At 40.1% G+C, this 14,939-nt stretch overlaps 1 protein-coding gene across 5 annotated transcripts in view; it reads right to left on the minus strand.

Moving 5' to 3' along the window:
- The window catches only part of SCAF4 (SR-related CTD associated factor 4), a 56,298-nt gene extending 42,065 nt beyond the window's left edge, over positions 1 to 14,233 (minus strand). For 2 of the 5 annotated variants that reach the window (XM_067739322.1, XM_067739320.1), the window contains exon 1: positions 13,778 to 14,233. In XM_067739322.1, the coding sequence (XP_067595423.1) occupies positions 13,778 to 13,807 (30 nt within the window). In that variant the 5' untranslated portion in view covers positions 13,808 to 14,233. Of the gene's footprint in view, positions 1 to 11,057; positions 11,077 to 13,777 lie in introns of those variants that run through there. The other 3 variants (XM_067739324.1, XM_067739319.1, XM_067739323.1) reach the window with 2 other exon arrangements.
- Between the last annotated feature and the right edge of the window lie 706 nt (positions 14,234 to 14,939).

Consider the following 14,939-nt stretch of genomic DNA (forward strand, 5'->3'; position numbering starts at 1 on the left):
CTAAAAAAGTCCATATCTTTTAAACCAACAATTCCACTTTTAGAAATTTATCTAAAATAATCAGATGTTCCCAAATCTCCCAAGATGACTTTTAAAATTAGAAGATAATTCATGTTATTGAAAAGATCTGGTAACCATATATAAAGTTTCCATACACAAGTGGAAGGGAAAAAAAGACTGAAATACTCTAAAATGTTAATGGTATTTGGTAGAATACTTTCTTATTTTCTAGCTTAAGTTTACCTAATTTGCATTAATTTTATTCTTTTGTTTTTATAAACTTTATTTTTAAACATTTTTTTATTTTGTTGTGATTTCTCATTCTTTTTAAAAAATATTTATTTAATTTACTTATTTTCTTTATTTTTTTGGCTGCTTCGGGTCTTAGTTGCAGCACTCGGGATCTTCGTTGTGGTGCGCGAGCTCAGTAGTTGTGGCGCGCAGGCTGAGTTGCCCCACAGCATGTGGGATATTAGTTCCCACATGCTGGGGATCAAACCCACATCCCCTGCATTGGAAGGTGGATTCTTTACCACTGGACCACCAGGGAAGTCCCATAATTTGCATTAATTTTAAAATGAAAAAATTAAAATTCATGGATTAACAATGAAAAACTTTGTGTCTGAGACACAAAAATGCATTTCTCCAACTTGACTGTAAAATATACAGAATCATCATTATCAGGTACAACCTGTCCATGGAGTAAATCGTGTCTTTGAAGTTAACAGTTATGTTTAAATCAATGCCTTGTAAACCTTTAATACAACTTTTCAAAATTGCTAAAACAAAATTTTAAAAATAAAATTTGCCATTTTAAATCTTTATAACTGAAGCCTCTATGCACACAAAACCCAAATCTGAAAAATTTCTTAAATATATTTTTGACATCTGTGCATTAAAGAAAGCATCCCTTTTAATTACTGATATATGATTTACTCCCATGTAAACTCTATTTACTTTCCAGAGAGTCAAATCCTTTGAAACGCAAATAATTAACCAATTTTCCACTTGCTTAGAGGACTGTCTGGAGACAAGACAGGTCTGGCATTAATACAAAATATACCTAACAATAGAGCAAATTTACATGGCTCTTTAAAACAGAGATGAGAAAAAGAAACTGTACTGTTCTCCTGCTCCTACAGAGCAGGGTCTTTACTTTGACTTAAACACTACAAAATAGTTCTATTTATTTCTCCATAAAAGTCACTTTTCACACTTCTAAAGTTTCCAAGCCAGATATTTTTACAAACAACAAACCTGCAAATAATATTCTCAAGTTTAAAGAGTTTTAAAATTTTTCATACTTAGGTCTACACTTCTTTACCTTACTACACTTTCCCACAAACATAAACTTTTCTCCTGGTTCCAGAATTTAGAGAAATGCTTTACAAAATACACACATATAAGTTCAAATATATACTGTTAATATTAAATACGAAACCACTTTCAAGTTAACTACTTAAGTTTCTATGTGCTTTATGAAAATAGAATATAGTAATATAGCAAACAGGAGTTTAAACTTCATCACTTTTTAATTATATCACCAACTCCTAATTCTGTTACCATTTGCTGCTGGCAGGACTAATTTTCTAAGTAGTTAATTTCTGACAACTCAGTTGCTACCTTGCTTCAAAGTATGCCCTAATTTATTCTTCAACTAAGACTAACTCCCTTACAATTTCCAAGGGTCTACCCTTCACTCAAACTTTTTACTTTAGAACCAAGGCTGCCTCCCCCGAATCAGGGCTTTTAACTCCTTCAGCTCCACTTACTACAACAGGTCATTTTTTATTCCTTACCTCCATTTTGATTCACTGAACTGCAATCAATCCTCAACTTCCTTTTCACTTGTTCGAGAAATAGGTCAGGATGTGATTTTAGGAAATGCCAAATATTTTATCCATGCCATTACTCTACTTTACTAGCATAGACGCCAGGTTTCAAAATCACTTTTACTGTGCCTCACTAAGTAAACTTTGTGTCCACCCAAAGTTGGCCATAAAACATTTTTATGAATTACATAGTTCCTTCCAGACCTCAATCGAAGAAATAAAAATTTGTTCCAGGATATAAAATCATCTGATTAGAAGAAAAAAAATTATCTCATATATTATATATTTTATCTATACCTATTTTTCTCCCACAAAGTTGTAATGACTAGATCTATACAAAAGAATGGGATTAAAACTGAAAATGCTAACATTTATAAAATCCCTAATTAATTTTAAATTTTAATTGTGAATATAAATTAGTAAATGAAACATAAACACCTAAAAGCATATCTTAAGTTTTAAACACTGATTGCATCTATTGCATTATTGTGGATGACTTAAAAACTCCCAAACTTCATCATTCTTAAACTTTGGCGAATCCTTCCACAAATATACATTACAGTGCCTTGCTACCTTTCTTCAAATATACAAAAGTTGTTTAGGGAGCCCTCTCCCTTCATAAACAATAGACAAAGGTCAGCTGCTCAAAAAACTTCCGAGTAGCCATGTGGGGCTGTAGACTGGGCTCAGGCAGCCTCTTACAGTACTGTCAAATCACACCACCCCTCCCGTTTCCTTACCTCTAAAATGGAAGGAAGGTAAAGGCATATATAAAACACCTAACTGGTATGCTGGCATCTGGTTGGTATTTAATGAGCAAATGCAGGATTCATTTCCTGTCCTTCCCTTGAACTGGCTCCACTGGATTACTTCTTAAAATAGCATGTAAAAACTAAAGATATCCTTTGAACAAACTTAGGATTCAGGATCAACAAAATAACTTCCAGAGCCACTCAGTAGCTAAGAGATATTGTTTTCAACCTGATAGAAAATAAGATCAAGCAACAAAACAATGAAAATGGTGTTAAAACCTGACTTTTTTGTGTTTTTCTTTAAACAGCTTTGAGATATAATTAATATACCATAAAACTCACCCCTTTAAAATGTACAGCTCTGTAGTTTTTGCTATATTCAGAGTTATACAACCATCAACACTATTTAATTTCAGAATATTTCATTACACCCCAAAGAAATTCCATACCCATTAGCAGTCACTTCCCATTCCTCCCTCATACCACCACCAATAAACTACTTTCTATCTCTATGGATTTGCCCATTTTGGATTATTTCATATATTTAAAAAACCCCTAACTTTATAAAATATGCTCTTATATTTACTCAGAAATGGTTAAGGCCTTTATAAAGATTTGAATGTATCTCTGAATCCCAAATGTGGCTATCCTTTCTAAAGTGATTTATCATCCAGCAACTCTTAATTACAGTAAACTAGATAATATATGACCATTAAAGTTTAAAAGAGTATTTTATGTTTCCTAAAAGCTTAAAAGCGATATTACCATAAATTTCCTTATTATAGGTTTCCTTTAAGCAGGGTATTATAATTCTACATCAGCTAAAACTAACCTCTGACAAAAGGAGGAATAAAGTGGAATACTCATGGTAAAGTGCATAAAGATATTTAGGGGATATTGCAGAAAAAGATTTACAGACTATAGGGTTAGTCAACTATCGCTCTCCAGAGTAATAACACACCTAGAGAGGGACAGTGGGAAAAGTCCACCCAGGGGAAGGCAGAAAGTGGGTGAACTGTCTATAAAGACTCTAAATAAAACAATAAAACTGTTTGAGAATTGTTTTATTTATCACCAAATGCTAGCAATTCTAAATAATATCAGGGATAAAATATTCCTTCCCCTAAAACATTTTGTTGACTGAGATTCTTGTTTTAAACTACGGCTGTGGTAACTGATAAGTTTTTAATACATAAGCATCAAACCTGTACATTTTTATTATGTATCCTTTAATAAGCGATCTATTCTAAGTGGAATTTCATTAGGAAACGTTCCAGTTATATGATCAGTGCATAGAACATGCAGATTCGTTACACCTGTTCATTTGGAGAATGACTACAAAGAGGTTCAGGACGGCCTGCACTCTCCTCAGGGTCAGTTTACGTCTGCAATTCTGTAGTTCCTATGTATATATATTCGTATGTTTAAATGGTACGTTTAAAGTATGATAGCTGTTTGCAAGTCTTCTTTCCTGATATATCTTTTTTTTCTGGTGTAAATACTTAAAAGCAGCCAGAATTAGTCTTTAACAAAGAAACACAAAGCTTGATGATCCATGAACAAAAATTATGGAGAATGCCATTACACATAATTTCAAAGATGTTCACCAATCATAATAGAGACCTACACTGAAACTCTGGGTGAAAATATTTTAGTGAAAATTTCTTGACTGAGAGTACATTTGGAAGTCACTAGAATCGATGCCAAAAAAAGACATGGACAGTATTGTGATTTCTAGAGTTTACTGTGAAGTGAGCTTTTTCTAAATTTCTGCTAAAGGAAACCTTATGTTTAAGTCATCCCAACTACTGTATATGTGCTGCTTCACATACAACCTTTAGTAATTAGAATTAATGAGAAGTGTTTTTTCAGTCACTTACAGGTGAAGGTAAAATTGCTAAATCTGACTATAACTGTCTACTGAACTCAAATATTGTGAAAATCAACTGACAATCATTGACAAATATGCAGAAGTTAAGGCTTAAAAAGAAACTGGAATATTATTATTCATTACTGTGACAGAGCAGGATGTAGATAAAATTTTCTACTTTTATCAAAAAAGTATTAATGAAATTTAAAAATATTAATCAATTAATTCTCTCTGTTGTAATATTTATTTGTAACCGGCATGAAGTTCAAATTTCTTTCCTGGCCAATTTCATGATTATTTCTGAGAACTGTTTTGTTGTAGAAGATGAATGTGTTAAAAGAAAAAAAAGAAGAAAGAAAAAGAAGAAAGTTCTGCTCTGGATGCCAAATATGCTAGGTACACTACTGCTCTACGATCTCTTCCAAGTGACCCACATGGATTTACACCAAAAGTCACAAATTATCCAAACACCAATTATAACTTTCAAGGGGTACTTGGATGACCCTCTACTTTTCACTGAGCCCTGCTATCTCCCAACCGCCCCCCAATCTAAACCTTGGCTTCTAATTCTTTTTTTTTTTAAACATCTTTATTGGAGTATAACTGCTTTACAGTGGTGTGTTAGTTTCTGCTTTATAACAAAGTGAATCAGCTATACATATATCCCCATATCTCCACCTTCTTGCGTCTCCCCCCTCCCACCCTTCCTACCCCACCCCTCTAGGTGGTCACAAAGCACTGAGCTGATCTCCCTGTGCTATGCGGCTGATTCCCACTAGCTATCTATTTTACATTTGGTAGTGTATATATGTCCTTGCCACTCTCTCACTTCGTCCCAGCTTACCCTTCCCCCTCCCCGCGTCCTCAAGTCCATTCTCTACGTCTGCATCTTTATTCCTGTCCTGCCCCTAGGTTCTTCATAACCTTTTTTTTTTTTTTTAGATTCCATATATATGTGTTAGCAGACGGTATTTATTTTTCTCTTTCTGACTTACTTCACTCTATGACAGACTCTAGGTCCATCCACCTCACTACAAATAACTCAATTTTATTTCTTTTTACGGCTGAGAAATATTCCATTGTATATATGTGCCACATCTTTATCCATTCATCTGTCGACGGACACTTAGGTTGCTTCCATGTCCTGGCTACTGTAAATAGAGCTGCAATGAACATTGTGGTACATGACTTTTTTTTTTTTTTTTTGCCGTATGTGGGCCTCTCACTGTTGTGGCCTCTCCCGTTGCGGAGCACAGGCTCCGGATGCACAGGCTCAGCGGCCATGGCTCACGGGCCCAGCCGCTCCGCGGCATGTGGGATCTTCCCGGGCCGGGGCACGAACCCGTGTCCCCTGCATCGGCAGGCGGACTCTCAACCACTGCGCCACCGGGGAAGCCCACATGACTCTTTTTGAATTATGGTTTTCTCAGGGTATATGCCCAGTAGTGGGACTGCCGGGTCATACAGTAGTTCTATTTTTAGTTTTTTAAGGAACCTCCATACTGTTCTCCATAGTGGCTTGGCTTCTAATTCTTAACTCCAGAGTTTCACTGGATTTCTTGTTGAATTCACTACTAACCTGTACAATGCTTCATCAGTATTATCAAAGTTTCTATGTATTTATCCATGAATTCACAAGCACCAATAAAGAGCTCTAACTATAACACAATAAAAAGTAATCGACAAACCATGCAAATATTGAAAAGGATCAAGGTGACTGGAGCATAATAACTTACAATACTGTTTGAGCAATCTTCTAGTTCTCAAAAAAAAAATCATGACAGTACATTTTAATTACACTTACTATTAACACAGAAATGTAGACATGTCTCTTCAAGACTAAGCTCTCAACAGATCTTAGTAAGGCCTAATACAAATTTAACTATTACCAACTTTACCAAAACTTCAACTGTTAATAGCTAAGCTGCTTATCCTATATACTACCTGATAACATAACGTAACTTGTTTTAGGCTTATTATTAAATCTGCATGCTGTTGCTCTGAAGTATGCTAAAAAAAAAAAAGATTCCACATATTATCTCAACAAATATCAATAACACTAAAAGTTCATCATTTATGTTAACAACTTTTTTCCTATCATGTTATCAAGGTGTATCTGAAATGAGTTTTAAATGCAGGCAGACATCTATAGAAAAGTAACCTGTCATACAACTCAATATCAAAAAAACCAAACCAAAAATGGGCAGAAGACTTAAATAGACATTTTTTCAAAGACACACAGATGGCTAACAGGCACATGAAAAGATGCTCAACATCGCTAATTACTAGAGAAATGCAGATCAAAATGACAATGAGGTATCACCTCACATGGGTCAGAACGGCCATCATCAAAGTCTACAAATAAATGCTGGAGAGGGTACGGGGAAAAGGGAACTCTCCTACACTGTTCGTGGGAATATAAATTGGTGCAGCCACTATGGAAAACAGTATGGAAGTTCCCTAAAAAACTAAATTAGAACTACCACAGGATTCAGCAATTCTACTCCTGGGTATATATCCAGAAAAAACAAAAATTCTAATTCGAAAAGATACATGCACCCCAGCGTTCGATACCAGCACTACTCACAATAGCCAAGACGCGGAAGCAACTTAAGTGCCCATCAACAGGTGCACGGATAAAGAAAATGTGGTATATATACACAACTGAATATTACTCAGCCATAAAAATTGAAATATTACCATTTGCAGCAACGTGGATGAAACTAGAGAATGTTTAGTGAAATAAGTCAGAGAAAGACAAGTACTATATGATATCACTTATATACGGAATCTAAAAAATAATGCAATGAATCTATGTACAAAACAGAAACAGACTCCCAGACACAGAAAACAAGCTTATGGTTACCAAAAAGGAGGGGGGGCGTATGGGATTAACAGATACAAATTACTATATATAAAATAGATAAGCAACAAGGATTTACTGTATAGCACAGAGATACCCAATATTCTGTAATAATATAATAACATATAATGGAATATAATCTGCAAAAAAAAAACGGAATCTATGCTGCACACCTGAAACTAACACAATATTGTTAACCGACTATGCCTCAAAAAAAGTTTCCTGTAATGATTAAGTGAATTATATTCACTTGGGCTCCATGTCAGAGGACAGCAACCTACAATTTGTACCTGGTAAACAAAAAAACACTCCCACAAAAACATACACATACAGGGACTTCCCTGGTGGCGCAGTGGTTAAGATTCTGCCTGCTAATGCAGGGGACACGGGTTCAAGGCCTGGTGCAGGAAGATGCCACATGCCACAGAGCACCTAAGCCCGTGTGCCACAACTACTGAAGCCCAGGTGCCTAGAGCCCGTGCTCCACAACAACAGAAGCCCGTGCACAGCAACAAAGACCCAACGCAGCCGAAAACAAAACAAAAAAACTCCCACAAAACAAACAAAACATACACATACAAAAACCAACTACCATTCTGTCAACTTTTTATTAGGTACTTTTATCTCCTGAATTCTGTTTCACAAGATTTACAAGCCAACTTTTCCATTACTCCAATTTTTCTCTGAATCAGTTCCTTATCATATGTCCACACATTTTTCTGAAACAAAATACTAAACAAAATGAGAGACTAGGGAGAGGAATATTTTCAACAAGAACATCAGTGATAAATCCTGCTACAGAAAGCTCTGAAGAGCCAGCTTTATTCCACTCACCATAAAGCCAGACCTCTACTGTTGTCAGAGATAAGCAATTCTCTGAGTCAAGAAAGAGCAGAGGAACAAAACTATAACTTTTAGTATCCCAACTCCTGTGATTAACAGCGTGACATTGTCAAATGAGTCAAGAGAAACCTCCAATTTTACTTCTGTTGCCCTGGTCCTCTACATCTCTTCCACACAGTAAGAACCGTGTTTCAAATCTTTGTCCACTTCTTTAGATAGACCTCTCAAAGAAGAAAGGAATGATCAAAAAGCAACCAGACTGACATTACAGGTTAAAAAAAAATGCTTTACAATACTCATCATATGACCTAAATTCTAGAAGACAATCATGCCTAGTAATCAATAGGTAAAATATACAATAGTTCATACAGAACAATTTCCAGTGGGAATAAGAAGAGTGGCAGGCTCCCCAATGAGATGTGGAGCTCAATTCTTCCTTCAGAGTAACATGATTCAAGACTGTCAGCCCAAGTGAATAAGAGCAGCAAAATCAATTCATGTATTAAAATTACTCATAAAGTTTAATTTGTCTGATTTTAAAGATAAACAAATATAAAAGCACTCATATTTTCTTCCTGCACTTCAAAGTAGCATTATATGCATACCACACCTCGATACAGTAGTTCTCACAAAGTAACTCCAGGATCCTGGGGGCTGTGGGGAGCGGTGTGGGGAAGAGGGTGTCTGAGTTCCTTTCAGTGGTCTGTGAGGTAAAAACTGTTTTCATATCAATACTAAGACATTTCTTGCCCTTTTCATTCATTTTCTCACAAGTATACAGCAGTTTTCCAGAGGCTACCTGATGCAAGAGACTGAATGAAAAAGTATATACAAGAATTCAAGTTTTATTAAACGTAAGTTTAAATGAGATTTGCAAAAATATAAAACCATGTCACTCTTCTAATTTTTTTTGTTTTGGAAATGTTATTTTTCATTAGAAATGTTATTTATGTTCACATGCAATAGGTACATTATTTTTAATAAATGTGTTTCTCAGCTTAAATTTCTGATATGGTAAATATCAAGATATAACCCACAGATACAAAAGCTCTCTGTGGTCCTTAACTTTTAAGAGTTTAAAGGAGCCAAACTCCAAAGTTTGAGAACAGCTGTCCTAGAGAAACTCTTCCACAAAGAGACATGATTGAGAAAGTTCATTGCAGTGTTTGTCAGTAACAAATGAGAAACAAATGTTCATCAACTGGGGAACCAGATAAATAAAATACGGTCTATTCAAATAATAGCATACTACACAGCAGATAGAAAGAACTAAATCTTAATATACAGTATTAATAATGTTTAAGCAAAAAAGCATTGTGGAATATGTACAATATACTACTCATGTATACCAAAATATAGAATATTGTTTAAGGACCAGAGATTGATATTATACTAAATTCATTACTTGATTGCTTCTGACTGGGGGGGGGGGGGGCGGGGATAGAGGAGATGGGAGGAAAGAAGGACTTTATAATACTTTATTTTAAAATTAAAAACACATAAATAACAACTGTCGATTCTTGTTATATTCTCTGCACGTTTTTTGTACTTTAAACATCTTAAAATCACAGATGTTGCCCCCCCCAAAAAAAAAGTGAGGGAGAGGGAAGAGTTCTTCTTTTGGATTTAGCGAAGACTGATTAAAGGCTAAAAATGCAATCTACAGATTTAAAAAATCCTATCTATAACCTTTATCCATTCAACAAACTTATGAACTACCAAACCCTTCTTATTAAGGAGTGTATATAAACATAATAGAACACAATTAAGTATCACTGATTTTTTTTTACTCATCTTTCCATCTTTTACAACACTTAACACAGTGTCTTGTCATAAAAGTCCTGTCAAAATGCCTTTAATAACCTTGGCTTTTTTTATCTTCCTTCCTCTCTTATCACAGATATACTGACCTCTTTTACCTGTGCATCAGATCTGTTCCCTTCCTCTCATCCACAATTTTGCTCTAAGTTAACCAATCCCTCTGGCTGCTTTAAACTATGCTTTTTTTTTTTTTGCACATTCCGTCCCTCAACATGCTTTAACTTCTATGCCCATCTAATAGAGACCAGGGCTTGAACACCACTTACTTAGGTTAAGACTTCATATATACACGCTATATAAACATACCAAAGGGCTAGCACCAGTGCCTACTACACTGTTAATTATTCTTCCTTCCCTTCATCCTTGAAGCAACTTTTCCCTGGGAATACCTCCAACCAAACTTCTAAAACAACAAAAACAAACAAAAAACCCCAACTACTTTACATTTGCTACCTCTTATTTCCTTATCTCTCCTATCACCATTCAACTTTAAACTACAGATTCCATTACCCTCAAAGAATTTTGTGGCCTTTTCCTTACTTAAGTCTTAACCTGTGACCACTCCCCTGGTATTATATAAAATATTATCTTCAGGCAGCAATTAAGAGGGGACCATCTGTATTCAAATCTCAGCTCTGCCATTAACTAGTAGTATGCCCTTGAGAGATTTATTATTCAACTTCTTTGAAAATCAGTTTTCTCACCTATAAATGGACGTCTACGCAAGGTTGTAGGAGTATTAACTTAAGATATGTATATATAAAGTGACTGACATGCTATATAGATGCTTATTAAATATTAATTCCTTTGTCTCCCCCTCTCAATTTTCTCTAGGGCACATCTGAGAGTGACTCCCTGATGTCTCCCTCTAACTCTTGCTTCCAAGTTTGAGTCCTACATGACCAACTGCTTGCCAAAAATTTCTACACGACTGTTCCACTCAAACTCAAGCTGTTCAAAATCGAGCATATTTTCCCATCCACTAAATATACTTTTGATGACTGCTTGTCATGTTAACAGCATCCCCCCTCTCCCAGCACTCAGAATGTGGGGGCAAAAGGTGCTTCTAAACCTACCAGATGTCAAGTCCATGGATTCTTCTGGTCCACATCCTTCCCCTCCTCTCCACTCCCTCTACAGACGTGCCAAGTTCAGATTCTACTTGCTTCTCCTACCTCAGTCCCCAACCCGCCAAATTTCTCCAAACCTCTGCCTTCTCCAATATATACTACAAATCAAGCAGTATTTTGATTATCACTCCACTACTTAAAACCTTCAATTTATCCACGACCTGGAAAAAAAAAAATGGAATTCAAACACATCAGAGATGTAAAACTTGTCAGACCCAAAATTATTGATACCTTAATGATTCTTACTTTCCAGTACTCTCAGGAGTCAAACTACTGTTCCTTATTTCTCACCACTGTAGCCTCTGAATTACTTTTCCAACACCTTCGGAAATCCTGAGACTGATACTATCCTCTCCGCCCAAGTCTAATCCCCCACGGCCATCCCACAGTACTCTACAAGGGCCCCAAAGGAAGCCATTCTATCCCATATTAAAGCTACTTGCCTAAGTTTTGTGTCCTCTATTAGTTTAGGCTCCTATGGGACAGAGGTCCTCAGTAGTAGTGCCATCGTATTAAGGACACAGCTTTACAGCTAAGCAGGTTTGCAAAATGAAGATTTGGGAGATCTGAAGTTACAGATTTGAACTAATCAATAACATTTCATGAATGGGGGGAATTAACTGAGAAGCACTACAATCAGGCAGGCACAAGGAGATGGATTTTAAAGTCAGACTATTTTCTCCAGAAAAAAGTGTTTTGGGAAGAAAGTCTGGCAGAAGAGAGTTGGAATTGGTAACATACACCTAACATAATGCAATTTGCAGTGATAAAGACTAGGAATGGAAATAGAAATTATTTAAAGAGGAAAATGATCAATGATAAGAAAATTCTCATTTTGTACATTTAAAAAGGTTAAAATACCATTTTCCTTTTTCAAGGAGTCAGTATCATTCCTAATTTTGGTTTTCAAAGTAAAAACTACTGATGACATTTTTCCAGAATTAACATAAGACACTTTGCTTAATAATGTGCTTAATGTGAACTTCCATAATGTCTCAATCAGAATTAAATACTTCTGATCTTAAGAATACACTAAAAACCCTCCTCTTTGTTCGTTAAAACCATTCAAAAAGTTTTTATCTTGAGAAAGAAATGTACTTATCTTCTAAAAAATTGTACCATTTGTATAAAGTCTCATTCATTCAACAAGTATTTGCCAACCATGTGCTATGCTTGGGGGGGGGGGGGGAGAAAGCAAAGAACAGAAACTCCCTGCCCTCATGAAGCCAACATTCCAGTGTATTTTGCCTCAAGGAAACAAAGTCAACTTCCAACCCTGAAATCTTTGGAGGATTATCACAAATTCTCTAGCCATCAAAAATGAGGAAATACTATTTCATCATTTTGAAAATAATCAATACTGAACTTTACAAGACACTGCCCAACTTCTGCAGTTAAGACATGTTATGTATCCATCAGTTGAAGACAAATCATTTCTAGGATAATTGATAAAGCAATAAACGGTGCTAACTGCAGTGTCAGTGGAGGGTACGATATTATAGCACTGCAAAGTGAAAGTTACTGCACCCTAATTCTGTCACAAGTGAAACTACAAAAATCTCACTGTGAGATGCACCAAGTTTTTAACGCTGTCCCAAGACATCTAGCACTACACTACTACATCTGACTTCTTCAGTGCTGGGTTTATCTTTAGTACTTGGAAAAGAAAGATAATCCAACTCAACACATGACAATTGTTTCCATTCTGTAACTACATTTTAAATCATCAATGGTCAAGACCTCTCCCCTCAGATCGATTCTGAAAAATAGAAATGTGTGGACTCTACGCTTCAAAAACAGCACCTGGAATGTTTGGAGATACAACCAGAGAGCTTTAGGGCGGCAGGCAGCTTTGTTCCCGGTTTTGGGAGGTTTTCACATGTAAATGCTCCCAAAGAAGGGAGCCGAGGATTAACTACCGCGAGAAGGGTGCAAGGGTGGGGGACTGGAGGCCAAAGCCGGCATTCTAGCGGTCTAAGGCGGGGCGAATACTCTTCCCTCCCATTCAACTTTTTAGGTGTCACGTTGGGGCCACAGAGCCCATAAGACGGTTGGGTTCACGACTCGGTAAGATAAGGAGCCCCGTTTATTAAGCCCATTTCCCAAGTGTAGGAATCCCGGGGGAGAGGGATGAACACCCTCTCCAACTCCTCCCCGACCCGGGATCAGAGTCCAGCCGCTGTCGCGCCGCGGCCCGAGCAACAGGAGAGCCGAGGCCGCCGCTCCGCCAGCCCTGCGACCAGCAGATGCTCCGGCTCCCCCCGCCCCCTACGCCCGCCCGCGCTTCTTTCTTAGCCCCTTGCGGGCTCCCGGTACCGCGAAGCCAATACGGGGCTGGGAGCAGAGAGCGAGAGCACCCGGACCTGAAAGGGAGCGAAGTTAGAGGCACCGGCGCCGACGCGGGCTGGAGAAGGCCGGAAGGGGGCGAGAGGGGCAGCCCGAGGTCGCCGCCCGGGAGTGGGAGGTGGGGGAGGGGTGTGGGGTCGGCTCCCGCGGCCGCCGCGACCTCCCCGGGCCACAGGCCGCTCCGCGCAGGCCCCGCCGCCCCGGAACCGGGGCAGGAGGAGTCCCCACCCCGACCTAAGCTTTAAACCTCCGGCGGCAGGAGAAACGACGCCCCGACTCCACGGCAGGCCCGGCACCCTCCTGTTCCAAGCACCCCTTACCTCTTGGTTGAAGGCGTTGACGGCGTCCATGTTCGCGCTGCGGCGGCGGCTGCTCCGGGCCCGCCGGTCACATAGACCTCGCGCCGCGGCGGAGCGGGGCCGGGGAACCGGCCGGGCCTGAGGGGCCGGCGGAGGCGATGTGCTGCGGAGCTGGAGGCCGGGCAGGAAGAGGCTGCGGCCGAGGCGGCGGGGCGGGCGGCCGAGGCAGAGGCGGCGGGGTGGCGGGCCCCCTCTCAGTCCCGTTCGGAGGATAAGGAAAAAGAGGCGGCGGCGGCCCTGGGCTCCAACATGTCCGTTTGGTGGTGGCGGCTGCGCTCTGCGTCTCGCTGACACGGCCCCCCGCGCCCTCACGCACTAGCCCACACTGGCCCGACCGGCAAGCGGGCGGGCCTCTCTCTCCTCCTCGCCAGCGGGATGGCGGCAGCTGCCCGAGTCCACGCCGCGCGGGGCACGCTGGGACGGCTTGGGCCTCCCAGCTCTTCCTGTGCCCGGCTCCAGCCCCGCCCCGCCCCGCCCCCGCTGGCCCCGCCCCGCCCCGTCCCGCCCCGCGCGTGCGCGCGCGCCGCCCGCCCAGCCGCTAGCGCGTGACGCTGGGCAACGGAGTGCTTTCCCGCCCGCTGCGGCCGCGGGCCGAGAAGTCGGCTTAGCCCAGAGACTGGGTCCCCGAGAGGGCCGCCGGCGAGCGCGGGGTCCCAGGGCCAGGAGTCTGGCACGGAGAGGGCCAGTGCACACGCGCGCCCCTGCCCGACACGGCGCTCCCCGGTGCGTTTTTGTGTGCCATTCTGCCCAGGCAGGCCCTGCAACCGTCAGGGCTGGCGGCCTCGGGGCCACTTGCCCTCCGCTGCCTGGAACAAAGGGCTCAGGATTTGACCTCAGCCCGCTGAGCGTGCATTTGCAGGCTCCCGTGCAGGCTCTGCCGATGCAGTCCTGTGTCTGCCCTAATCGTGAGGGTTAAATCTGCCTGAGCTGAAGCCCCGAGAAGGACATGCAGGCACTGGATATCCACGCAGGCCTAAAGGAACCCCTGTGCAGCCTTGTGCCGCGAGAGGAGTGGATTCGCTAAACACTAATATCGATTCCCCAAACCACGTTGTTTCCTTTTAGGTGGAAAGACTGTTCTGATTAACTTCCCGTGCAACCTACTGCCTGCCGGGCACTGTGC

This window comes from Pseudorca crassidens, chromosome 5, assembly GCF_039906515.1.
Source record: "Pseudorca crassidens isolate mPseCra1 chromosome 5, mPseCra1.hap1, whole genome shotgun sequence".
Taxonomy (NCBI): domain Eukaryota; kingdom Metazoa; phylum Chordata; class Mammalia; order Artiodactyla; family Delphinidae; genus Pseudorca; species Pseudorca crassidens.